The 27849-nt window shown below is 33.4% G+C and overlaps 1 protein-coding gene across 1 annotated transcript; it reads right to left on the bottom strand.

Annotated features, from left to right (window-relative positions):
• Nucleotides 1-62: 62 nt before the first annotated feature.
• key (NF-kappa-B essential modulator kenny) lies at nt 63-27458 on the bottom strand. Its single transcript, XM_068764187.1, has 15 exons — nt 27161-27458; nt 25624-25836; nt 16549-16791; nt 14539-14727; nt 11986-12096; nt 10808-10906; nt 9670-9798; nt 9118-9219; nt 7708-7847; nt 5497-5646; nt 3891-3981; nt 2549-2700; nt 1241-1352; nt 506-643; nt 63-236 (listed from the first exon to the last, which is right to left on the bottom strand). The coding sequence occupies exons 2-15, from the start codon at nt 25819-25821 to the stop codon at nt 78-80; spliced, it is 2013 nt and encodes a 670-aa protein (XP_068620288.1). The 5' UTR covers nt 25822-25836; nt 27161-27458; the 3' UTR covers nt 63-77.
• Between the last annotated feature and the right edge of the window lie 391 nt (nt 27459-27849).

Raw genomic sequence — 27849 nt, 5'->3', positions numbered from 1 at the left:
GTCATTATGACATAATTGGCTGTACGATCATTAGACATTTGCCTTTCTTATTAAAGCAAAATTTTTTTAAGGTAGTCTCACAACAGACACGAATCAACGTGCTGTTGGAGAAATATGAGCGTCTTGAAGGTCTGGTCGCAGACGGGGCAGACGAAGCGCTGCGGGGGCGGAGTGCCAGCGATTGGCGGCGCCTCCGTCTTTTCGCTAGTGTCCAACGGCTTTTTCCTTTTACGGACCTTCATCATTTAAATATTTCGTCACCTTTACATTCACATAACGACATATAAAAATATACAACAGCATATAAACTAAAAAAAATTACAAACCCTGAATTAACAAGGAATATATATATAAATATATAAATTATTCAAATATACTAGTCTTTAAGACTATATTATTCTATAACAAAAGATAGCGCCTGGAAAAAAATTTTACACTAGATAATTTAAAAAAAATAATTATCACCATAAATTGTTGACTGCAAATAATGAATCAATCCACTCACCATATTGCCAGTGGTAGTGGTGGGGGTACGTGGCGAGCCAGCAGTGCTGGCGGTACAGTTTTGGGAGGCGCTTTGTGGCGTTTTCTTGTTGGTGACGGTGCGGTAGATTCCAGGACTGAGTTTGCGGACTTCTTCCATCTAGGAGTAGTAATAAAAAATACTTATTTACAATTGTTTTTCTTTATTCATAACTACATCGATAAGAGTCATATATCAGGTTTTCCCATCTACTCAGATGAAGCAATATTGCTATCCAATATCATGTATCTAAGCTGTAAATGTATCTAGGTTTCAGGGAAATCACGATGAGTGGATCAGTACATAGTGCCATAAATATATATATATAAATATACATATAAATATATGCTATTAATATATATATGTGTTATTAATCTTATCTTTTTAGATATTTTAATCTGGTTGGAGTCTGCTCTATTTTTCTACTGAATTCTAGGAATGATGGGCGCAGGTTGTCGTCGCCTAAGGAGACGATACTTCCTTTCTCTACCTCAACCTCTACTTTCTCTACCTTTTTCCGAACTCAAGCTAGATATCAAGGCAAAGTTATCTAAACAACACTGATTAGAATGTACCTGCATCTTTATGAGTAGGTATTTAGTAATCAAAGAGGTTTTATTACAGGATATATGAATTAATAAAGATTGGGAAGCACTCCTCTAATAGCAACACTTTACGGTTTAAAAATGCTATTGTACCAAAGTGACTTTGACCCACCTGTTGCGCCAGCTCCACGTTGCGTTTCTGAGCATTACGGAGGTCGGAAAGAATGTTGTCCTTCTCACTCGCCATCGACTCTCGCGACTCTCTCTCCGCTTCGAAGTCACATCTGCGACAATTTATTTTACTTGCACTAGTATCTCAAAAGTAAGTTTATGATGTGTACATTTTGTTGCGCAGATTCTAAAGTTCGAGGTTCGAGCCAAGAATTTTAATACTACAATCCACTTTATATATTCATTACTTTTGTATATCATGACAAAAATGCTAGTACAGACCAATTTTATAGTAACTAGAATGATTTTTAGCCTTTTATGACGAAATAATTCAACTTAATTTTATGACTATGATAATTCCATCTGCGCCGTGGTCTAAGAAGAGCTTACAACAAAGTCAAACTGAAACGGATTCCGAAACACGAACACATGGATGCAGTAGGAAGCATACGTTAGCTTGTACGTCATTGCTATATGTCTATCTATCAAGACATGACACGCCCACTGCAAGGCATAGGTTTCCACGATCACCAGGATTACCAGTCTTGCTACCCACATCCTGCGACTTCCCACCACCTTCACCATGTCATCAGTCCACCTAACAGGTGGTGTACTCAGGCTCTCTCCAATAGAGAACCTTCCAGCCATAAAAGCCATCGGTTCCACGAGGTATATGCCACGCCCACCGCCATTTCAGACTAGCAATTCTTAGAACTGCGTCGGTGCCCCTGATTCTCTTACGAATTTCTTCATTTCTGATTTCATCCCTTTTACCTTCATCTAATATATAAAATTTCCATGTCACAATGTTAGTTACCGTACTCCTCTGAAACGGCTTGACCAAATTTTAAATGCGTATTCAGTAGGTCTGAGAATCGGCTACTATCTATTTTTCATACCCCTAAGTGATAGACCCTTAATTTTTTTTTACAATGTGTCATTAAAAGTACATACAACCCTAAATTTTCACCCCTGTACGATCAACCCTTTTAATTTTTTTTGCAAAACAAAGTTTACGGGATCAGCTAGTATTTATCTATAAATTTTCGATTAAATCATATTTTTGTATAGTACCTGTCGATAAATATTGCACATCGACTTTTGGAAAGAGACAATCGGCTAATTTCGGCTTCGTAGAATGAAAGAATTATTATGAAATATATTAGTAAAAATGAATTTTCCTGAGAAAAAACACTTTATTTTTACTGAATAGTTAAATTTTTTTTTTTAAATTATTCTCAACAGATACTCATAACAGTACGTGTGTGAGTGCTTTTGCGTGTGTGTGCGTATTTAAGATAGTACTCACTTATACTGTTGCAGCTGTGCTCGCAGCAGTTCTGCATCGTCATGCCGCGACCTGAGCTTCTGCAGCTCAGCCTGCAGCTGTTGCAGTTCCTGGCCGCGCGCAACCAGCGCTGACGTCAACGCTTCGACGCCTCCGCTACTGTTCTGCTGACCCTGTTTTTTTAATTTACGTTTATAAATATCTAATGGATTCAGGCGCTATTTTGCGGAAGTCCATCCCAAGAAAGAAAAGGACCAATATATATATACACAACGGGGCATCTTCAGGAGTAGTGTTACACCGATTAGTGACTCTGTGTGTGGCACCTGTTAAGTGATTTAATGGTGGCAGTTGTGTAATTCGCATTGTTTGCCGCATGTGCATTTATCAGCGGGCTGGCGAGCGGTGCACTTTATTGCACGACTACTACTGCATTGGCGGAAGCAGCTATATATTGGTCCTTTTCTTTCTTACTTTTATAAACTCATACATGCCCTACTAATCTGCCATCTCTTTCAAGTCTCTCATTTTCATCCAAAGGTTGTCTGATAGAGATCGCCTCGAGCGATAAGACCGACCCTTGTACCTCTATATGAATTGTTTCTTTTATTACTTATTATCTACGGTGTACAATAAAAGTGTAAATAAATAAATAAACATGTAAACACGGTCTAACACACCAGCGTACGCACATCTGGATCATTATCATTTCAGTATGATATCTATTGTTGCATCTACTTCTTGAAAGTCCAACTTCCTCCAAAAGATATATGATAAGAGAAGTTGAAAGCGACATCTAGCGTCTTTTGACGACTTTAACAAAGTCACCTGTTCACTTTGTGCATGGACATACGCTGCGATTGCCAATCCATGGGCTATACTCCAGAACCTTAAGGCTCTAGTGGGCATATATTCTAGACACTAAAATGAATAAAGAAGTTATCAAGTGTATGTGTGTGTAAATATATATATATTTCTAATATATAAAATTCTCGTGTCACGATGTTCGAACTTGAACTCCTTTGAAACGGCTTGACCGATTTTTACCAAATTTTATATGCGTATTTAGTAGGTCTGAGAATCGGCTACCATCTATTTTTCATACCCCTAAGTGATAAGGGTTCTTCACCCTTAAATTTTTTTTTTATTTTTTTGACGAAATTTTTTGTTTTTATTTTTTTATGATGCAACATACAAAAATACATACAACCCTAAATTTTCACCCCTCTACGATCAATCCTTATTTTTAAATTGAAAATTAAAAATATTTTTTTTTGCAAAACAACGTTGGCGGGATCAGCTAGTGTATATATATAGTTTTCTTGTAGAATTAAAAGGACATGTAAGGATAAAAATGACTCACGTTGTCTGATTTAGTCAACGACTTCTTAAGGACCTCGCTGTAGTCTTTAAATATCCCTTCGAAGATCGACAGCATACCGCGTAATTTGCCTCTGTTAAATAGAAAATACACGATGTTTATATTGTTAACATATCTAAATACTAAAGTAAACATAACACCAGTTACCTGGTCTTTAATATCTACGATTATTAACATATGAATCTCAAAAATCAGGGTGCAAATAATGTGAAAAGATTAAGAGGTAAATGTTTAGCTTTAATTGACAGTTGTTGGATACAGTGTTTATATAACACCAGGCCTCAGTTTGATGACTTTTTCCATCTAGGATAAAGGACCTATTTACTTTATTCAAAAATACATAATTTTCGATATTGAAGTTGATTGGTTTTTGGTGTAAAAGTATTTACGCCTATTTTTAATCACTCTGATCCGTATAGGCCTCCCCCAAAGATCTAGGGGGGGGGGGATATACTAAATGGTATTATGGTACGCAGAGGATGCTGCTATCCATCCTGTGAAATCTTGTTTGTGAGCAGCAATCATAAATATAATTAATACATAAAATTTGAATTATATGAGATAATATCCCCGGAATCAAACCTGCGACCTACGATTACAAGTTCCAATCTTCTATCACTGGACTATGTGGAGTACTCTGGTTACATTAATTTATTTTCTCCGCTGGAATACGACGGAACAATAACTTCTAGGAGTACTTACTATGCAGGGATAGATAGATAAAACAATAATTTAATAAAAATAATTTTAATATGTATTATTATTATGTTATACTATTTCTAAAACCATTAAATTTTGTACTATATATTAATTGATAGCAAATGCATTTTAAATATTCACCCGTTTAAAGCTTTTACACCTAGAAACAATCACCATGGATATATAAAAATTTATACCTATTTCAATTCACGCCATAATTTGAGAACGACTTTATTGATTTTATTGTTGTACGTTAGTTGTACTATATTATCATTAAGTTAATTTATTATTCCTGTAACCGTGATTTTTGGAAAGAATATGCCAAGAAATATTTGACAAGTAAATGGTCTATACCCATGTGTTACCCAACGTTTCATATGCCCTGCTCTACCAAGGCCTTTCTAAAATTTTTACGCCCACCTATGTAACATACATAATTTTTATATTAACGCGAAAGGGTTAAACTAGTGTTGTAGGCGATGAAAGCAAGAAGGAATGAAAGAACAAAAAAAATTGCAAGATATTGTGAAGGATAAAAGGCAAGAATACAAGAAATTATGAAGAATGAAAGTGAGTTTAGAATAAAGATAAAACCCTGAAAAAAATTATTTGTAAATAAAGTCCCTGTCCCAAACAAAATAGGGGTATGGCCATAAAAAAACTAGTTTTGAGTTTATTTTCGAATTGCCCCCCCCCCCCTCACAATCAAATAGTTCCCTTGTGAGGCGTGGGTCTCAACATTGGCCTGTAGTCACCACTGTAATGGTGTTTACGTAGAACCCATCACCCTGTATATATTTTGATAAAATCTGTAAATAAAAAGTTAATTTAAAAAAGTAAAAACATTAAGTTTCTACCTTTTGCTACCTTTTGCCTTTTGGTCACTTACACGTTATTCAATGCGAAGCTATGCTGCCTCTCCAACTGCTGCTTGACCTCAGCGAGCCCGGACTTGAACCTGTCCACCGACCCCCTCTCCAGCTTATAATCGTACAGGCTCGCCACCGTACCTATTGTCTGCACCAGACTGTCCGACAAACTGAAAATTTAAAAAAAAAAAAACTTTTTAATCTCCACAGATTACAAATAATCTTTACTACTACTACTACTCCGCTAGCTCAGTGACCCAAAGTGGGTCTTGGCCTCCGAAGCGAGAGACTTCCACTTTCCTCTATCTTGCGCCATCGTCTGCCATTGGTTGACATTCAATTCGCGCAAGTCTGCCTCAACGCGATCGATCCAGCGATACCTGGGTCTACCCACTGGTCTTCGACCCCTCGGTTTTTCCAGGTACGCTACTTTCACGCTCCGATCCGATCCCATTCGCTCCAAGTGACCAAGCCAGCGGATTCGTTGAGCTTTATATTCGCCAATAATCTTTACAGGAATTTTTATTTATTCAAGATAAAATTAATTTGATTAACTTTTAACGGGACTCTTATTGATCGACAATTTTTTTTTAATTAATTTTATTTTCGACTCATGATTTACAGGTTGACAAACTTTATTGGATAACGTTTTACTAACAAGAAAAAAGATTCCAGCGCCCTAGTTTCGCCCCAGCGATTTATATGTTACTGCTGCCCGAAAAGCCTTTGAAGATTCCGCGAATTCGTGTGAACAGCAACCTCTATTAACACGTTGCTGACCCGCGACGAGTATACTCGTGATGTTTTTTTTTATTCCATCACTGTTATTTCTGTTGGCGACCATGCAGTGCAATTGTTCGTGAGTATAATACAAGCTGTTTCTATCGCTTATACTAGCCGCCAAATCATTTATTGCAAAAATTATTTAAAAATTAAAAATAAGTAAACGATTACGAAGAATCTTCAGACACTTTATTTAATTGTCCGAGTGGTTATGCATCAAATTGTGGTAACTGTGAAGATGATACTGCACCAGAAGAGAGCGACTCTGATATTAGGCGACCGAAATATTAAAAGAGAAATATTGTTACGTACTGTGGGTTCTGAATGAAATACCACTGGTTCACAAGGAGTCCTTTATTCACAAATCAGATGGTCACTCTAACACTAAGTATACTTTCGCTTAGTCCAAACTTAGTTTCCGAATCGCTCAAGAAATCACTGTCCAAACACTCACTTTATATCAATGATCGTAGATCTTAATCTTATAACTCGAAAAACAACACTGAACTGTCGACATGGGTAGTACACCTATTTATACTACGGAGAAGGTTCTAGTAAGTTCGCGATAGTACGATAGAATTTCCGAGAACCGTACACAAAAATATATGAATAATTTCAAGATCACGCGTGTTCACGGCACTTCTTGATCGTAGGGTTCAGAATTTATTGTTTAGAGGGTTCTGTAACTTGCGTTTTGTAACAAAATAATAGCATCAGATAGTGACGAGGGTTTGAAAGAGTGGAACTGACATGATATTACACCAAATTTAGAGAATTATTTAAATATTCCTGGTGCAACTATTGAAATTGGTGTTTTTAATTTAGTTGTTACACAGACCAATTTGTACCGATCTCAAATAAATTATATAAAATTTATGCAAAAACTGTACCCGGCCGGTGACACGAGAAAAATTTTCAGTAAAATTGCCGGCCAGCAATGTACAGTACCTGGCGATAAATATTGCACATCGACCTTTGGAAAGAGACAATCGGTTAATTTAGGCTTCGTAGGGCGTTATCTCTGTCGCACGAAATACAACGACTGATAAAACGTCACATAGGTAGTGTGGAACAGAGATGGTGCTCTACGAGTATAAGAAATAACAGTATAAGGATTTTAAAACAGCATTGCTTCATAATATGCACAAGGATCCGGCAAGATGGCGCCACTTTCCATACATCTAATGAGTCTTTAGCAGTTGAGAAGTTTCGTGGGAAACTGATGTCATTTCAAGGGTCAAATTCCTTGGCTTCCCAAGAGTCCAGGTCTAACTCCACTGGATTCTTCACGGGGTAACTCGGGTGCTATGTTTACTCTAATAAAATAATAACGATTGCCCAGCTAAAAAACAACTAACTCGAAGAAATATCTGCTATATTTCCAGGTATTTACTATGTTATATATTTTTTCTCTGCTGACTTGACTCCACCAAGTGATATGAACTTACCCACTAGTCAAAGCGTTCACAAAGTCTGCCAAGTGCTTGAGTGTCCTGTCGTACAGTTTCACGTTGGACGCGTAGCTGGTGAACTCCGACGACGCACTCTCAGGCTCTGAACTCACCGACAGACGTACGGGTTGGAACATCTATGCGAATATAAAATATCGTTATGAGATTTTTATTAAATCAAATAAATAAAAAAAGAGTTATTTTTTATATAACTAGAACATATTAATTTAAGTAAGTTAGGTTAGTAAAAATTAGTAATGATTTTATTTTTGTTGCTTTGTAATTTACGTATAAAACATCTTCATTAACTTTTAAATAAACAAATATTAACTAATTCATTAACCTTATTATACAAAGTTATTAAATTCATTTGCTCCGGGCAAACGAAAAGTGTCCTTTTTATTTTTCAGATGTGTTACACGTACTTATTATTGTCACGCATTATTATTATATTAAAGGCAAGATGTCTTTAGATAAACGAACTGTTTTACATAAAATGAGATAAAATCAGTTTATGTAAAACATGTCTTAGCCTAGTTATATGATAAGAATACTTGGCAGAGATGTAGCCTGTTTATTTTGATTTAGTTTGGTTAAATATATGTTAAACTTTATTAAAAGATGTGTTGTTGTTATACCAAATAGTAAACATATTGTAGTACACTGCCAGTGTTTCCCAAAATTGGGCCCACGCCCCACAAGGGCGCAATTTGATTGTTTATTCGAAAGTGGACTCGGCAGAAGTTTGATACTTTCACTTTGATATAAATAATTATGTTATATAGGGGGGCGTAAGAATTTTTAAAAGGGTATGGTGGGGTATGGCACAAAAAAGGTTAGAAAATACTGGTATACAGGATGATTCGTTCTAAGTGTAAATAAAAGTTGTGAATGTACAGATCATTCGCTGTCAATTAATTAGAAGTCTACCGGGGGGAAGCCTTCAGGTCCAACAGTATGTTAAAATGTCAGCTAAAATGACGACACTACCATATATATTTTTTAATAACAAATTCAATAAATATAAACCAGTGAAAATTAAACCCATGATTAACTTATTTAGATACATCAAAATATTTCCCTGCCTCGAGAGTACGAGATGTATTATCAGATATTGACGCCTACATAATTCTTAGGTCTGAATTTTTTGGTATTTTTTGCTGGCTAGTCTTGATCTCTGCTATAGTGCTACCGAAATCGCTATACCGCTCCTTGGGTATACTCGCGGGGGAGTACTGGCCGTTCCGTTCCCTCAGTCCGCCGTCAAGGCTCGCGGCGGCGCCCCATGTTCTTTCTCCTCAGACCTCCTCCCCGCACAATTATAAGGCGCGGTACAGTGGTTTCGGTAGCACTATAATGATATTATTTTTAAATGACAAGATGTTTTAAAACATAATATTTACTTACAGTTGTCTGCGCATCTTTTAATCTAGTGCTGAGGTCCTGAATCTGTTCCTTGTACATCTTAACCGTGTCAGACACGCCCGATTTGTGCTGTGTAAATTCCAGCTGTGAACAATTTAGAAAAATATAATTTTTTTACATATACAGTATGATTGGATATAGGTTTAAAGGCTATAAAAAGGTGAATGAATGAATATAGCTCATTTGCTGTAAAATAATGTATTGTATACCTCCTATTCAAAAATTAATAGTTTCAGAAAAACAACGTTATGTAATATAGTAACAAAAAGCATTTGAAAATTTATATTTTTTAATTTAAAACCATATTTAATGTTTAAAATCTAGCTATAGAAAAGTTATAAAAATATCAAATTTCAGAAATTTCATTTTAACGTTTCGATTAAAGTTGATGCTGTTAGCCCGGGGGCTTTAACAGCTTCATCAGAACTGAGTTCATGGAGCGAAAGCGTTTGTGAACTTAAAACAGAAGCTGGACAGACATGTGCAAAACGACTTTACTTTTCGGTTCCCCAAATAACATAAAAAAATTCTCACCCTTATATTTTCCAGATCTAAAATCTTTATCTGCGCCATTTTCAATTCATTCTGCAAATTTGAGATCTTATTTTCCAACTGTTGAATCATTTTATCTCTAACAGCTATCTCTTCCTTTGATGTTTTATCCTGAAAAATAAAAGGTAACGTATTGTACACATAATTTAAAATCAATCTTATCTATTACTTTGTATTAAGATTATTTAAAATTTAAAAATATACAGAATTATTGGTTACCGATTAAAAGCTCTAAAGGGCTTCAAATAATGTACATCTTATTTAAAAATCAATAGTTTAAGAAATAATAATCAACTAGCATTATCATATTTCACATAAATATATATAAAATTAATTATTATTTACTATCTGTCCCTGCAAGCTTTGTACTGCCAGCAGTTACCCCTCATCTTAAAATAAGATAAAATTACTTTTAAGATAAAAGAACTTTCAACAAAACTTTTTTTAAATCTATCTTATTTTTCACTCCGCTTCGCTAGGTGTTATAGTTGTTGAGAAGGAACAGAAAGAAACTACACAACAAAACATCTTTTAATAGTTTAATAATACAGATTTTCACACATACACTATTAGATTTAGCCTAAATGAAATCAAAATAAACAAGCGATATCGCTGCCAAAGATCCTTGTCATTTAAATATTCGTTTATTAAATAATAGGCCTTTTTTGCAAATGGTAGTCTAGTAATGTTTTTAATCTTTGAAAAACTGACAGGTATGATATCCACCTGGTTAAAGATATATATATATATATATATATATATATATATATATATATGTAAATGTGTGTATGTGTGCGGGTGTGTCTATATACATATATTTATAAGTAATTTAAAGAAGAGTTTTAGGAAAAAAATATTAATTTACCCATTTAAGAAGGTAAGAAAGGGACTAACATATAGCGGAAGTAGCTATATATTAGTCCCTTTCTTACTTAGGATGGACTTTGGCAAAGTAACGCCTGAATATACTTAAACCTATTAATTAAAAATACTATGTCCGTATCATGGAACTATACAGATGTATAATGAACCTGCTGAGAAAAACACGCTAGCATAGTATGGCAACATTTAGTGATATTAATTCTGCTGGCAACACAAAAGAATAAAGTCTTATGCTCACCTCCGCTTTTGCTTTAAGTTGGCCTCGTAGGTCTTGGATGATGAAATGATATTTTTTCACCTCATTTGCATTGTCGGTTTCTAGGTTGGAAATTTGCAACTGAAACAAATACATTATATTATGGACCAATTTCCCAACCTTTTTTAAGTCCCCATTTATTTATTAAACTCCTCATTTATGATTAACTTTTTCCTTATAGCTCCATAGTAATATGTCAACACCAAGGTCCAAAGTTTCATGTTTAATAGTCTTAAAAGTTGAGGAACAGTAAAACTAACTTGTAGTAATTGTTTATAATATATTTAACCCTTAAATGCATGACATTTATTTATACTTTAAAAATATATATATCTTACAAATAACTACACTACAATGCACTGAAAATAGAAAAAAAAATAAAGACGTATTATTTTTTATACTTATTTCTTTTTTAAAAAATAATCTTATGTGGTATATATACTACACAACGCATTTACTGTTACTTATGATCTTTAAGTTGTATGTTGCAGTTTTTCATCATTATGCATTTGAGGGTTAAATGATAAAAAGTCATTGTCACCATACTATGCTTTGATATCAACTAAGTCATTGCTGCTTTTGTGTATAGATTCTCTTTACACTTTCTTTTAATTCGTTAACTTGGTCGGAGCATCTAAACTATATTTTTTTCTTACTGTGTTGACTTCTACTTTTAATTAGTAATAAATACATTTAAAAACTTTTAACTTAAACGGTTTTTTGATACCCATATTGTGGTGGTTGTGGAAAAATATGTACCTAGTCCGCTATATCGGAACGGCGTCCATCCTGAATTTTAAATTTTGACATACTCATCGTGTTTTACTAGTGTAGCCCTTTCATTTGATACCCATATTGATTTTGGTTAAGGAAAAATATGTAATCCGCCATTTTGTATCGGCGGCCATCTTAGATTTATGTTATAGATTTTATTATATTGTGTGTTCCAAATTTCAGATCAATCTGTCAACGGGAAGGTGCTTAAATTTCAATTTCTAATTTTGACCCAAATAAATTCCGTACGGGTCGAACTAAATAAAACCGTTTAAAAAATTATATAGAATTAGTAAATTAAACAAAGAGATTAAATAGTCATTTTAACCTTTTTTGTAGTGAAAGTTAATAAATACAGATTAAACAAACGATTAACATTAACTCACCTCAACTTTTTTTAGTTTTTCTTTCAGATCATCTCTCTCTTTAGATGTTGCGTCTGCAATGTGCTCCAGAGATTCTTTCTGCCAGGTTAACTTCTCGTTTTCAACTATGACCTGTAAATAAAATCGGAAAATCTTTAATAGTGAAAAAATGCAATGCAACGCGTGTCAGAACAATTAAGAGGTTACGGAATTTCGAAAGAAGGTTTAAAGTAAAATAAACACGTGCTTTACCGTGAAGTAACACATGAGAAAGTGTACTTAAATACCTGGCGATAAATATTGCACATCGAACTTTGTAAAGAAACAATCGGCTAATTTCAGCTTTGTAGAGCGTTATCTCTGTCGCACGACTGACAAAACGTCACAAATGTTGTACGGCGGTGCACTTTGTTGCACGACTACCACTGCATGTGCGGAAGTTGCTAAATATTGGTCCTTTTCTTACTTAGGATGGACTTCCGCAAGGTAACGCCTGATTCCATTAAAAAAATTCAAACATAAGGCTAAGCGGGTTCCAAATGCGCTCTTTTCTGAGAAAACCCCACTGCAAATTTAGACGAGTCAATTATCAAAAAGATGGAGCGACATATTATACTCCCAATGAGTTTTGCAGTTAAAAACATTTTTTTTTAGCGGAAACTGGACTTCTGAGGATACCTGAAGAGCTGCGTTTACGCCAATAAGCTAACAACGATTGCCTAGCTTAAAAACTATTAGGGGCACCAGAAAGTAATGTCGCTTTGTTAAGTTAACCCTTAAATGCATAATGATGAAAAACTGCAACATACTACCTAAACGCCATAAGTAGCAGTAAATGCATAGTGTTGTATATCTGCAACATAAGGTTTTTTTTATTAAGTATAAAAATATTATATGTATGTATTTTTTTCCATTTTTCCCTGCATTATAATGTACTTATCATTATAAGATATGTATATATCTAAAATATAAATAAAAGTCATGCATTTAAGAATTAAATTCACACGACTACATTTTTAACAAGTTTTTATTTATTATCAACAGTATATTCACCTTCGTTATCAACAACCTTTTGCCAACTAGTATACGTCTTCCAAGTAAGTAATGAGCTACCAATTGACAACCAAATATCGACATTCGCAGAAACGACATTACATTCCGGTCTTCCTAATATATTTACGAACAATTGTCTGCCATCGTACTAGCGATCCGTAAAACAAATTTACGTTATAGATTCAAGGAGTGTACCTTTTTTTTAAAATGGCCCCCGCTATTAGGGACCTTCGGGCCCTCTCATGGGTTAATAATTTTTTCAGTTCTCTTTTTATTTTACAGTTTTTTTTCTCTCCTTTCGCTTTTTGCATGTTACGTTTGCTTTATTACATTTTTCATTTATTTTTAGTCCTTTCATTCGTCACCTTCTACCCTATCCTCTGTCACTGCACTAGATCTATTTTATTGTTACAATGTATTACATTTTTACTTAGATTATTTATATATCTACATTACTACAGTATTATCTTCAGTTTCTTTCATTTATTTAAATTTTTTGTTTTATTATCTTAATATTTATTCACATTTACTGGAGTGTACATTTAGATGGCACACAGCCAAGTGATGTCATTTCGGTAAAATAAAATGTTGATGTGTTTTATCATTATCATCATGTCAACAGATAGACGGCCACTCCGAACCATGGGCCTCTCTTAAAGGCCGCCACGATGACCGGTCTTATTCTACCCGCATTCGGCAACCTGCAGCGACTTTGACTATCGTCGGGCGACCCAACTTTATTAAAAGATATTTTTTTTGTGTTGTTTCTTTTTGCTTCTACACAGCTATAACACCATGCGAAGCAGAATAGAGTCAAAAATAAAATAGATAAAAAAATAAATAGTTCTGTTAAAAGTTCAAATATAGAATTAACGAATTTTATCTTTTATCTTTTTAAAAGGGGCCTATCCACGCCACGTCTACCAACTTGTAGTTGTTTTTCGAGAACCTTTCGTCTTCAACGGCAGTCACGTGCGCGAGTCATGTGCTCTGCACAATGCCACTTTAGACTTGCAATACCTTTAGCTGCTTGCTCATGTGTTTACTATCTAATATATAAAATTCTCGTGTCACGGTGTTCGAACTTGAACTCCTCCGAAACGGCTTGACCGATTTTCACCAAATTTTACATGCGTATTCAGTATGTCTGAGAATCGGCTACTATCTATTTTCCATACCCCTAAGTGATAAGGGTGGTCCACCCCTAAATTTTATTTTTAATTTTTTAGACAATTTTTTTGGTTTTTATTTTATTATGATACAACATACAAAAATACATACAAACCTAAATTTTCACCGCTCTACGATCAACCCTTATCTTACATTTGTTAATTAAAAACTTTATTTTTTTTTGCAAAACAACGTTTGCAGGATCAGCTAGTATTATAAATAAAACTGTTCAATCTTATTTTTTTTGTTTTTTTTTTAATCTACTCAACATTATAGTTCACCCTGTATTTCAATGACGAACTCTAAAGATTAAAAATTAATTAAAAGTAACGATGACGAAATGATTCTCACCTGTCGCCTTTGCTTCTCCACAAGTTCAAGTTGCGCGGTGAGCTTGTTTATGGTGTCGTCTTCGGGGGAAGTCACGAACTCGACGCCTGAAGATGGACCGGACTTGACCTCCTTGTTGGAAGCTCCTTGCGAAGCGCTCTCCGTTAGCCGTAGAGCTTCGAACTTCAACTCTTTGTTCTCCTGTCGTAGCTAGAGATAAAAATGAAATATTTTAAATATAATATGTATATATATATATTTAAATTTTTCTATGATTATTAATAAAGCACTAAAACTGCGGGACATATTTAGACGGTTTTATTTAGTTCGACCCGTACGGAATTTATTTGGATCAAAATTAGAAATTGAAATTTAAGCACCTTCCCGTTGTCAGATTGATCTGAAATTTGGTACACACATATAATTTAGATGACAATACAATATAATAAAATCAATAACATTATAAATCTAAGATGGCCGCCGATACAAAATGGCGGATTACGTATTTTTCCTTAACCCCTTCAATATGGGTATCAAATGAAAGGACTACACTAGTAAAACACGATGATTATGACAAAATTTAAAATTCAAGATGGACGCCGTTCCAATATGGCGGACTATGTAATTATTTTTCCACAACCACCACAATATGGGTATCAAAAAACCGTTTAACTTAAAAGTTTTTTAAATGTATTTATTTGAATTGATGCTGTCAAATAAAACATTCTCATTTAGACAAATATCAATCAATTATTATCGTGTTATAAAGAAACAAATGTATATTTTTTTATTTAAAAATTAAAATCGTCTTATTCTTTGACGAGTAATAATAATGCTATCATCACTACTTGCGTCTGTTCATTCACCATCCTCGAATCACAAGCTATCGAATCAAGGTCCGAGTAAATAGCCCGTGACATTGTTATTTTTCTAAAATAATGTATAATCACTGTAAAAATTTACTTTAAAATGACTAGTGGTACAAAACGCGCATGAGGCCAGACGTTCGTTCACTCAGGAAGTAACAAAGACACATTGAAACTCTCAGCGCAAAAGCGCTGCGTCGCGTTTTTAGAGACAAAATATGACAGAGCTTCTGTGCCGCGTAGCAATCAAACAGTTAATGTATATCTTAATATATATAAATCTCGTGTCACAATGTTTATACTCAATGGACTTCTAAACCACTTAACCGATTATAATAAAATTCGCACACCATGTGCAGTTCGATCTAACTTGAGAGATAGGATAGTTTAAATCTCAAATTATAGTCGCAATTTTAATTTATTGCTAATTATTGTCTGTTATTATTTGACAGTCACAATTATCTGTTAACTCCAAATGATTCTAACAGATGTCGATACCTTTCGACTGGGTTGAGTAAGTAATCAATAGATGGCGCTGCTATGGTAAATCTACGAACGTGTCATATAAGCTACATTTTAACAGCATAATTACCACGTGTTGTTGACGCTATAAAATTAATTAAATTTATTTTGTAGTGAACGAAATACCGTATAATTCAATTATTTCCACTTTTTAAATTTTCACAGCAACGCGTGGCCGGGTCAGCTAGTATATATATATATATATATATATACATATATATCTAATATATAAAATTCTCGTGTCACGGTGTTCGAACTTGAACTCCTCTGAAACGGCTTGACTGATTTTTACCAAATTTAATATGCGTATTCAGTAGGTCTGAGAATCGGCTACTATCTATTTTCCATACCCCTAAGTGATAAAGGTTGTTCACACTTAAAATTTTTTTTTTATTTTTTTAACAAAATTTTTTGTTTTTATTTTTTTATGATACAGCATACAAGAATACATACAACCATAAATTTTCACCCCTCTACGATCAACCCTTATTTTTTATTTGTAAATTGAAATATTAATTTTTTTTTGCAAAACAACGTTTGCGGGATCAGCTAGTCTTCCTATAAGATGTTTATTAAAAATATATTCCACACAAAATCTGTTTTAATATCTAATCTAGAATTTCGTAATAGATTAACAACTTACCCTCTCCACCAACTCCTTAGTTTCGTCGAACTTCTCCTTGTGTAATCTGTGAGTCTTCAGCATATCGTCTTGACAGGAGGCTATCAGCTGGAGCTGTTCCTTCATGGAGTCGTTGTTCTGTTTGAGGGTCTCTTTCAGGATTACGTTCTCGTCCAGAAGTTCGCCGAAGCGCTTCTGCAGCAGCTCGATACTGCTGTCGTCAGTTACGATAGTGCTGGCCACCATCATGCTCGCTGGTGACGGCTGTAGAATTATTCAGTTTTATAATCAAAATCTAAATATTCTTTATTTGAATAGTATATTACAAGCACTTTCTCGTCATCAATCATTATATGACGGCTTGATTATCCTAACAGGAAGCTACCACCAGCTCAGAAGAGCCAGAGAACTCAACAGCTGCTGTTTACAAGCATAGTTTTATAAGAGTACTTGACAATAATTAACTTTTAACCTATCAACATATTAATTATACATCTAATGAACAGCTAAAAGGCATGACAGTAATCTCCCCTACAACGCGATTCGTTTATAACGCGTTTTTAAATTGATTTCAATTCCCTCGTATAGTTGTTTCCCTAATATTTTTTCGTTTTTTTTTCAGATTTATTTTAATAAAACACAAATTACGTGTAAACGTATTGTAAAATCCCATTTCTCCTTTATGATGGATTGAATCTCCCTTCGACAAGAAAAGTTAGACGCGAGTTGTACAAACGCCTTGTACAACGGGTTTCCTATAACGCGGATAATCTCCATGTTATTTGAGGGCATTTTTTACTATTATTTGGCTCATTAATACTTGGTTAATCTTAATATGTATAAACGTAAGTTTTAAAATGAAAATTGACATTTAAAATACTTTCACTTTATCATAATATTCCACCAAGAAGCCACGAACATAAAAAATACGCAATAATAGGACAATATATATATATATATATATATATATATATATACATATATATATATATGTTCTCAGGTCTCGTGGCATAGAGTGACTTCATCACCAATCATCTACTAAAATTGTTAATCATTATGTATTATTTAATTTAATGTAACACCATTATTCCGCGGTTCCATGCGGAATATTCCGCTTGCACACAACAGAGACTGTCGTTCGGACTATTAAACAAAACACTGAATGTTTACGTCGCGTCTACGCCCCCAGTATATACTACGAAATATATATTTTTATAATTACATACTGTAACAACCTCCTTAACCACTTTAGTACGGATCATCGACGACAAAATCAAACACAAAGCCGAGCGTCGATTTTACTCGACGTCCTTAATATGAACGCAGGGCCGAGCGTCGACTATACTCGTCCACCACGAAACTAACCTACCTCTTCAATTAAAGTTTATTATAATAAGATTGGGTGAACGTAATGCTTATCAGTATCTGCTTGTGATGTAAAACACTCTCATCACAAGTGTGATAAAGAGCAAGACGGGCTATGTCGCGGCAGGTAAGAGCCGTCTGTGCCAATTACCTATGGCCGTCGACAATAGTCGACAGGGGCGGCTTAACCTATAGTGCAGTGTGCAATGCACACGGGTGCCGCATCTCAGGGAGCGCCGTGGCGCCCCCTTTCTATTTCGCTTCTTCTTTTCTATTTCACTTCTATATCGCTGTCCATTAAAATTAAAACACAATACGAAACATGAACTATCGCGGTTCGACGCTTAGTACAGTAACTAGCACCATTCTGTAAGCTATACCTACTTATAAAATAGCTTGTTGGAATATGAAAAAGCTTTCCTGTTACGACGGCAAAGTTAATAGTTATAGCCGCGGGGGGGGGGGGGGGTCAGGCCATGGGGGCGCCAGGGTGTCATTGCACACGGGCGCTACACGGGCTAGAACCGCCCCTGATAGTCGACCCTCGTACCGAAGTGGTTGCAGAAATTGTTAACCTCTTCGATGTAGCGTTATTCAAAATTTAAAATTAAAATATTTGTGAAATATTTTTGAATTAGGAATGACGTTGGATTAATTATTGATTTAATTATTGCATTCATCATATTTTATTACAATCGTCTTGAGCAAGCTTTATTAAAAACATTGCAACACAAAACAATTAAACTGAACAATAACTATTTCCTTCTTTTTATTATCGTTATTGTCATAAGCTTATTTATTTTCATTAGTTTGTGTTATAATTAGAGCTCATAAACGCCCACTGCAAGGCAAGCCTCTCCCGAAGATGTATGTGGGAGGATATACCATAATCACCACACTTGGCAAATAGATTGGCGATCATAATGTGGTATTAAAAGTACACAGAGAATCCGGCTGTTCATTCTCTGGTAACTTGTTGTAAAGTATTAATTATATAAAAAATTGTATCCAATGGTTCGAACCTACGATTTACAATCGCAAGAGTCAGTTCTCTACCACTGAACTACGACTGCTCGTACCATGTCTACCAAATAAATACATTTAAAAAACTTTTAAGTTAAACGGTTTTTTGATACCCATGTTGTGGTGGTTGTGGAAAAATATTTACCTAGTCCGCCATATTGGAACGGCGTCCATCTTGAATTCTAAATTTTGACATAATCATCGTGTTTTACTAGTGTAGCCCTTTCATTTGATACGCATATTGAGGGGGTTAAGGAAAAATACTTAATCCGCCCTTTTATTTTGACGGCCATCTTAGATTTATAATGTTATTGATTTTATTATATTGTATTGTCATCTAAATTAAATGTGTGTACCAAATTTCAGATCAATCTGACAACGGGAAGGTGCTTAAATTTAAATTTCTAATTTTGATCCAAATAAATTCCGTACGGGTCGAACTAAATAAAACCGTTTAAAAAGTATATTTCTCTATTTCAAAGTATGTTCATAAAGATTTATGGAGAGTGTTCCAATTTTAAAGAAAATGTTTTTTTCTTTTTAATTCATTCAGTTCACAGTAGATAGCGCATTATGAACTAACGTGAATTCAATTTTAAACTGACGATTATACATGACTGGAATGATTTTATATAATAAAACCTTTTTTGCACTTTGAATGTCAAAAATTCTGAAGCCGGTCAAGTTTATATTTTTTCTCGTTTCGAAAACGTTCTAACAATACATGTTACACAGATAATTAATACAAACGTAACATACATTCCCAACAGAATGATAGTTATAAAATAGATAAGACAACAACTGTAGATGCCATTAAACGGTACAATTGAATAAACAATTAGCAACTGGTTAGAGATATCTATAAACAAATATTCATTTATTCATATGAAAATGAACGAAAACTGAATCAATATTTGAACAGATAGCGCCTGATAGCCCTAATGGTAAAAGATATTTTTAATTTATTAACTAACCAATCAAAATATTCTTCATCCGAATAGTCTATTACAAGTACTTTCGAACTGTCAATCAACATAAAATGTCGGCATTGTTCCGCCTACAGTAAGCTAGAACCATCTCGGAAGGCAGTTCTGCTAAAATCCTGCGAGAAACTCAACAATTGCTCTTTACAAATATAGTTTTATAAAGAGTCCGCGACAATAATTACCTTCCCGAGTGAACATCAACACTCAAAGTCTGGAAACATACAGATTATATCGTGATTTAAAAAAAAATATAAATACCCTTTTAGAACGAAAAGAAGATTGAATTCGAAGAAATAACACGGTGCATATAACACAATTGACTGTTCCTCTCAACACGTAAATGTATGCACTATATGTCAGTCATATCCTATACAGCTAGGGTTGTCAAAGACTAAATATTTTGTTTTCCTCATAAGTGGACATAGTGGATATTTTGTTTGACAAAATAAATCGGTTCAGTCGAAAACCGCACATATATATAAGAAACTTTAACCACGTGACAGAAACCTGAACTATTTTAAGCATATATAACAAGTTCTATGCCGAAAAAAAAAACGCAGTTTCGTGTCCAAGCCGTGTCGGTCAATGCTGACTGATGTTAATTATTTCCATAAATAATGGCTCAAGTTGACTTTTATTATAACCAAGTAATATTTAAGTAAAAGATAAAAGTATTTAAGCAAAAAAAAACAATTTTGTAAAATTTTAAATAGATTTTTAATAGGCCTAAAAGGAAACTTCACTGTCGGCCAGCACTGACCGCGATGGCAGAGAACGTGATAAATAATAATATTTTATGTAAAAATGAAATGAGATCACAGGAGAACCAAGATCACCGAAGTAGCTCGAAGAATTCGTACGAGGTGGCAGTAGACGGGGCACGTGTCCCGTGCAACCGGCAGCTGGTGGGGCTGATGGTTCTCTTGTGGGGAAAACGAGACGCGGATAGCCCAGCCCCACCTCCATAGGTGAACAGGCGGTATAATCAAGGTCACGGGAACTTGCTAGATACGGGCATCATGAGTCCCATGCATTGCAGTGAGGATCTATCAGCTGACATGACGATGATAATGTAATCAAGACGAAATTTTGATTATTTTGTGTGTTTTATAACAACTCGTTAGATGTCAAAAAATTGACATTTAAGAAGGAAATATAATAATTAAAAAAGCAGGGTAGACAGCCCTTAAAATCTTACCTTCAACGGGAACTCCCTGTTAATTATAACTAATGAGCAAGCGAGTGTTCAGTGCGCGACAGCATCGTGGTCCATCTATCTACAGGATGATTGGTAATAGATTTAAAAGCCTTAAATAAGTGAACGCATAGCACATTTTCTTTCAATTCACGTATAGTTATTTTACCTTATCTAAAAATCAATGCTTTCAGAAGTAATCGTAATGATAATATAGTAAAAAAGCGTTTTCAAAATTCAGATTACTACATATTAAAAATAATTATTGTTTACTATACTGTCCTTGCTGACTTTGTACTGCCAGAAGTTGCGGCTTATCGCATTCCACAAAAAAAAACACTTAATGTGACATATTTCAGGTTAATAAATTTATACATTGTGATTATGATAAGATGTAAAAGATTTAAAGTATTTTGTTGACAAATGAGCTATACTTTTACCCCTTTAAAATTATAATACCTAAAACTAAACACCCTGTATAAAATACAATTTATCAAAAAATCGTTCTTAATTCGAATATAAAGATTAATACATGGAAATAACTTAAATTTAAAAAAAAACTTTTGAATAACTGTTTACCTTTGTGGTGTAATCGGACGAAAAAGGGTCACAAAGGAGGTTTTCTTTCACAAAATCCTCTTTGGTGGTATTACGAGATTATTCATGAAATTAGTGAAATGTCTGGTCAGTCAGCATATATTTAGTTAACTAGAAATTCGCCAAAACAATTACATGTGGGTACTCCGACATTAATTATAGACAATAGATACAATAAACACACTAGGAGTCTACAGTACCCGGCGATAAATATTGCAAATCGATCTTTGGAAAGAGACAATCGGCTAATTTCGGCTTCGTAGAGCACTATCTCTGTCGCACACTGCCTACGTGACATTTTGTCAGTCGTATTTCGTGCGACAGAGATAACGCTCTACTAAGCCGAAATTAGCGGATTGCCTCTTTTCAAAGGTCGATGTATCATATGTATTGTAATATTTATTGCCGGGTACTGTACAGCGTATTTAGATTTTTAAATAATATAATGAAGACATTGATGAAGTAGACGACCAGAAGGAACCGACATAGTCCAGCGTATTCGTAAGTTGAAATGGTAGTAGGGCTTTTGAGTGGAAATCACGAAACGGCAAGCAAAGGATCTCCACCCAAAAATTGGATAGACTTTCCTTATGGTCGCTGGAAGACACTGGATGCAGGCCAGTTAAAAGTAAAAAGTTATACAGGGTGATTGATTTAAATCAGGGATGAGCAATCCGCGGCCCGCGGCCCGCATGCGGTCCTCGAGTCAAGTAAATTTTAATTTCTTTTTGTATTTTTTTTAAATGCTAGAATCAAGGCTTTAAAGATAATAAAAGTGTCTAATTAGTTGTAAATCGGTTGATTACGAACATAAATTAGATTAGAACATGGTTTGAACCTTAAATATATACTTTTTTTTTCATGGCCCATTGTTTTTAAAACTGCGGCCCTTCGACCAAAAAAGGTTGCTAGCCCCTGGTTTAAAGCGTAAAAGTTTTAAAGACTTTATGTATACCTTATTTGCCAGCAAAACGCTATAAAGGTTTTTCCATCAATTTTTAGTCATCATGTATAATGTATGCACTTTGAAATATGTTACATTTATTTATAATTAAATCATAATTTTACTGAAATGCGACAAGACAATTTTCAATGATTTCATTAATAAATAAAAGCAGCTAAAGCATAGTGTCAAATTTCACTTTAGAACGGCAACCCAAGCGTCACTAAACTTGTGAACAGTTCCTTTAATCATTCAACATCACAACCAGCTATATAATTCCAAATTCCATTCAAAAAAACCTATCTTATAATTAAAATTATCTACATTTATTCTTGTAAGATGCTTTGTTCCCTGAAAAATCCGCCATTTTTTATTTCTGTATACATTGATTTTTAGATAGGATGTACCACAGATTAATTGACACCCCTTTAAAGATTTTACATCTATAACAAATCACCCTGTATATATCCTATATGATAACCGTACGTTCGTTGTAATAAAAACATATCGAATAATGTCTTTGTACTGTCGCATGCAAATGTCTTAAGCGACAGTATAAAACTCTCTGTCATAGACATAGAGCACAAATTATTTATAGAGAGTTTGTCACACGAATGTACGCAACTCTGAGGTGAAGTCCCGCCATTGAGTAAAACAAACTAATATGAAATCCTTATCAGTTGTTCAGCAATCGTATTGATATAAAGATAATTCACTGTGAAATATAACCTAATGTATTTATATACCTTGACATTTCATGAACAATTTCACAGGAAGAATCCCTCACGAGTTTTCTCGTGTTACGGGTTCAGTCTGTTACGGATGGATCACGAAATAACAAGTCTTTTCTACACGATGTCTTTAGATGTCATCTGGTTTTCGCATTCGCAATATAAAATTATTATCAAAACGCTTAGACCTGTTGGAACTTCAACCGTGTATGAATGTCTTGAATCCGTGTGTCAATATAGTAGATATATAACGGTCGATTAGAACTAAATTTTGAAAGATCAATGAAAAAAAAGTCATATTCATCATTATAGAATTCTTTTTTTAAAATAGTATTCATGACGTAAAATTAAAATTAAAAAAATATATTAAATTTTTTTTACCAAAATTCCAAAATTAAAATGATTCACCAAATCCTACAAAAGATTTTCCACCTGATAATCAAATAAACGTCATTAAAGTATTATCATTGTTTATACACAATAAGGAGTTGCCATGAAAGCAATGATAAAAATTTATTTCCAAATAAATTTATACATAATAAAATCATCTTCAAACAAGGGTACAATTCTATATTGATTTAAGTCATTATCATTAGTTAAACAGTGATAAGCTAAATACTCCAGAACAAAGCTTTCAGAAAATTAAATCAGGATAACCCGAGTTTACTAACTGTTTTTATGCATTAATTAACTTTTTGGAATTCTGTTAATCTAGTAGTTTGTGCAAATCACTCTTAAAAACCATAAAATAAATCTTTTTGTTGTTAAATAAACTAACCAAATTTATTACATAATAATTCAGACATTATAAAACCGTATTCATTTTTATATAAAATAGTTATAATTTTAAAACTTATAATTATGTGTATTGAGATTTAATCTTTTTCATTTTGAGGTAGATAGCAATGTTATATATTTTTTTAAACCACATAACATATATTAATATAGCCAGTCTCTACACCTTATGATAAGATAAAGTCTATCATAAATATGAGGCTATGAATAATAAAAGAGAAAGTTTGATGAAATTTTTGTTAACAAAATATCTATTGTAGAAAATATTTAAAGTTTTTGGTAGATCAATATCATTATATCAGTTGATAAACACCCACTGAAAGGAATAGGCTATTCCAAAATATCGCTATGATAACCAATTTCACACTACCCACATCAACACTACACAACTTGACTACAACTTTGGTCCACTTAGTGGAGGTCTATCCACACAGTGTCTTCTGGCCTGTAATTGTAACCTTTTGACCCCAACGGCAGTCAATTTCATGAGTGAATTATTCCGTAACAGTTGTAGAAACCTGCCCTTACCCTGGACTAAAGGGTGTAGGAGAGGTGATCCAATCTTAGGCTGTCATACGAAATGCATAAGGTTTTTATCTTCAAGGTACAGCGAAAAACTGAACCATGACTCGAAGCTGGAATTAGACACTCATTTCACCCAAATTTTAACCAGCTCTTTGAAAGTATTAGGTTACATAATTAAACTATTAATTTCTGACACAGAATAATGATGATTTGTAATTTTCTGTTATAAATACACAACAACAACACATCAATCCCAACTAAAATATTTTGCTCCAGAGAGAACATTATCATCATATTTTCAGCTGTAAGAAATGTCCACTGGTAGACATAGACCTCCATCATAGATTTTCAACAAGACCAGATTAATGTCTTGCATCTAGCATGTTCCGACAACCCTAACAAAGTTTTCTGTTCACAATGTTAAGGTCACCGGAAAATAAGTTTCAGTTTTCGTTTAAAGAAACATACATAAGTAGCTAAATTATCTGATTGCGATATGACTAAGGTTGATATCATTATCATTATATCAGCCATATGGCATCCATTGCTAGATATAGGCCTCCCCAAAGATTTCCAACAAGACAGTTTGCATTCAGTCTTCTGTCAACCTTAATCTCATCTGTCTACCTTGAGGGTAGAGTTTTTATGCTTTGCTTATCCATCTCAGGTCTCTCCTCTAAAACTACCATAACAGACAAACATAGGTTTTGCTTATAATGATAGAAATCTATAACCAAATGGTTTTATCATGAAATTTTAAATAAAATATGCCTCATAATTTTACACTCCTCATAGAATGGAGTATTTACACTAGTTGGAAGAATGAATGGTGTCCTATAATAGACCTGTTAAACTATATTTTATAAAGAAACTAAAATATATTTCAGTAATGTATACCTTGCTAAAAATGGGTAGAAAATTATAAAATTTACTCACATTATCGCCTATTTGGAAATGAGCTTTAAAAGCCATGGATGCCTCTGCAGGGAGTTCCTTCATTGCATCCTCTAACTGCGCTTTATTCATAAAATCATTCTCAAGTCCATTAAACAGTGGGTCTGTCATGCTTGTTGAGGGTGATGTGCCCAAAATGATAAATGAGTCATCATCATTATTATCCACTTTGGTCGCCATTTCAGATCATTTATACTGAAAAAAAAATAATATGTTATATATACATGACAGATTTTTCAATTTAGACTTGAATATATAGATATAGATACAGACAGGATTTTTATTCATCTTTTATTAATTTTTATCATAGCCTCACTTCATTCACCTCCTTCCCCAAATATCACAGAATTATCATATTTGTTTATGCTATTTTACATTTTTATCTTCCTTATAATATGGTGTTTATTACTATTCATCACAAATCACTACTTTTTTTTGTGTGGCATAATAGTTTTCAAGATCACTATCACTCTGTATAATATGATCATTCTGAAATATGTTACATTTATTTTTTTTTCTATTTGAATGCAACATCTTTTTTATTTGATGTTGTATGATCTATCTACAATGTTGAGTGTAGTAAATTCTTTATGTGGTGTCAACATATACAGAAACTTTTAATGTACTTTTAACTTATGGGTACTGCTGGTGTACCTAAATAAATTAATTATAATATGTAGTAATCTGAATTTTGAAAACAGTTTCTTAGAATATTGTCTTGACATTATATATTATTTTTGAAACCATTGCTTTTTGGATTGGGTACATCATATATTACTTTACAACATATGAGACATACATTGACTGTTAATTAATGTATGGCAGCCAATATACATCTGATTTTTCAATCTCTTGTTATTATAATACTATTGCAGAAATGGAGTACTAATTTTTTATTACACTATAATATTTATTAGAAATAGAGATAATATCTTACAAATTAACAATAGACAAGTAGTCAGCTTTTTAGAAGGTATTTTTTGTATAAGTTACCCTCATTTTAATACTGATAAAACTTGTCTCTTCTTCATTAGTATTCTAGATTAATAACAACTGTACTTAATTATTATGTATGTTGTTTATGTTTTATATCCTATAGGAATTTCATATTTGAAAAAAATTGGATATTTGGATAAAATAAACGGTGCAAATTTATAGATTGCACAAAACTTTTCTTCCTTCACAAAAGTTGTAAAATTGTTAATGATATAAATTTTATAAAGATTGTGTTTATATATATTATAATAAAATAAGGATTCTTTGAAGCAGCAAAATATTAAGCCATAAACATTTTAGTAGCGATTTAGGCTATACCAAGAATTCATGGTGTCCTGAATCAAGTGTACATTAAGAAAGGAAGTTTACTGTATGAACTACAAAATTTAACGTATTGTAAAATGAACGTAGATAGTGCAAATCGACATTATTACCTATAGAAGATATCACCCGAACTCAAATGTTAATAGAAACCAAGAGAAAAATAGTTTTAAGGATTTAATCAAAATAAAATTGTTTTTACCTTCACAAGACAAAAATCTTTCGTATTTCTCTTACAAATAATATGACGCCCGATCCTAATATGTAATATTCATCAAATGTTTAAACGTATTTATTTGCACAACTAAATATAAAAGTTAATCACAGTGAAGAAGTATTTCTAACCCAAAAAACTATTTGATGTAACTGTGGCAAATGATCCGCTTGTTCGGCACAAGACTTGATTCGCTCTAAGTTACAAAATGAGTGTAACTAAATTGATAATTATAACGAAAAAAACATAATTTTACCCTCAACTTTTCGAAAAACACTGACCGTGACGTATGATCTGACATTAAATATAACATAACTGATCAAATTCTATTTTGCCCTATTCTATAAGTATTCTATTTCAACCATGTTGTATTTAATGTATATTTTAATAATATTAAATTTATCAGTGTAAATTTTTTAATGTTCATTTCGAACTTTGAATAAAATTATTTTAAAAATGTTTAAAATATCTAGTATTTTTAATTTTTTTTAATTTCGCAATCAAGATGAAAGATCTTATTAATATTACTATAAAATAAATTTGATCACACTGTTCCACTCAGACCATTTATTCCTTTACTGCAATCTTAAAAAATGAAAGTAAATTTCGTTAGCTGTATGGACGACATCATTTTTAGAAATACAGTGGAATATTTGTGTTGAGCTATGTATGTTACG

This window comes from Battus philenor, unplaced genomic scaffold, assembly GCF_028537555.1.
Source record: "Battus philenor isolate CCGP_79_NKW_IND1 unplaced genomic scaffold, ilBatPhil1.0.hap1 SCAF_19, whole genome shotgun sequence".
NCBI classification, from domain to species: Eukaryota; Metazoa; Arthropoda; class Insecta; order Lepidoptera; family Papilionidae; genus Battus; species Battus philenor.
This window is presented reverse-complemented; position numbering and strand designations above follow the sequence as displayed.

Excerpts from the sequence above, each read along its gene's own strand:
- key (XM_068764187.1), bottom strand. The coding sequence starts at position 25,821 with ATGGCGACCAAAGTGGATAATAATGATGATGACTCATTTATCATTTTG. Across the intron at positions 9,799-10,807 it reads AACTTAAAGCAAAAGCGGAG|GATAAAACATCAAAGGAAGA; the intron begins GTGAGCATAAGA and ends TTTATTTTTCAG. Across the intron at positions 237-505 it reads CCACTACCACTGGCAATATG|GTCCGTAAAAGGAAAAAGCC; the intron begins GTGAGTGGATTG and ends TAAATGATGAAG.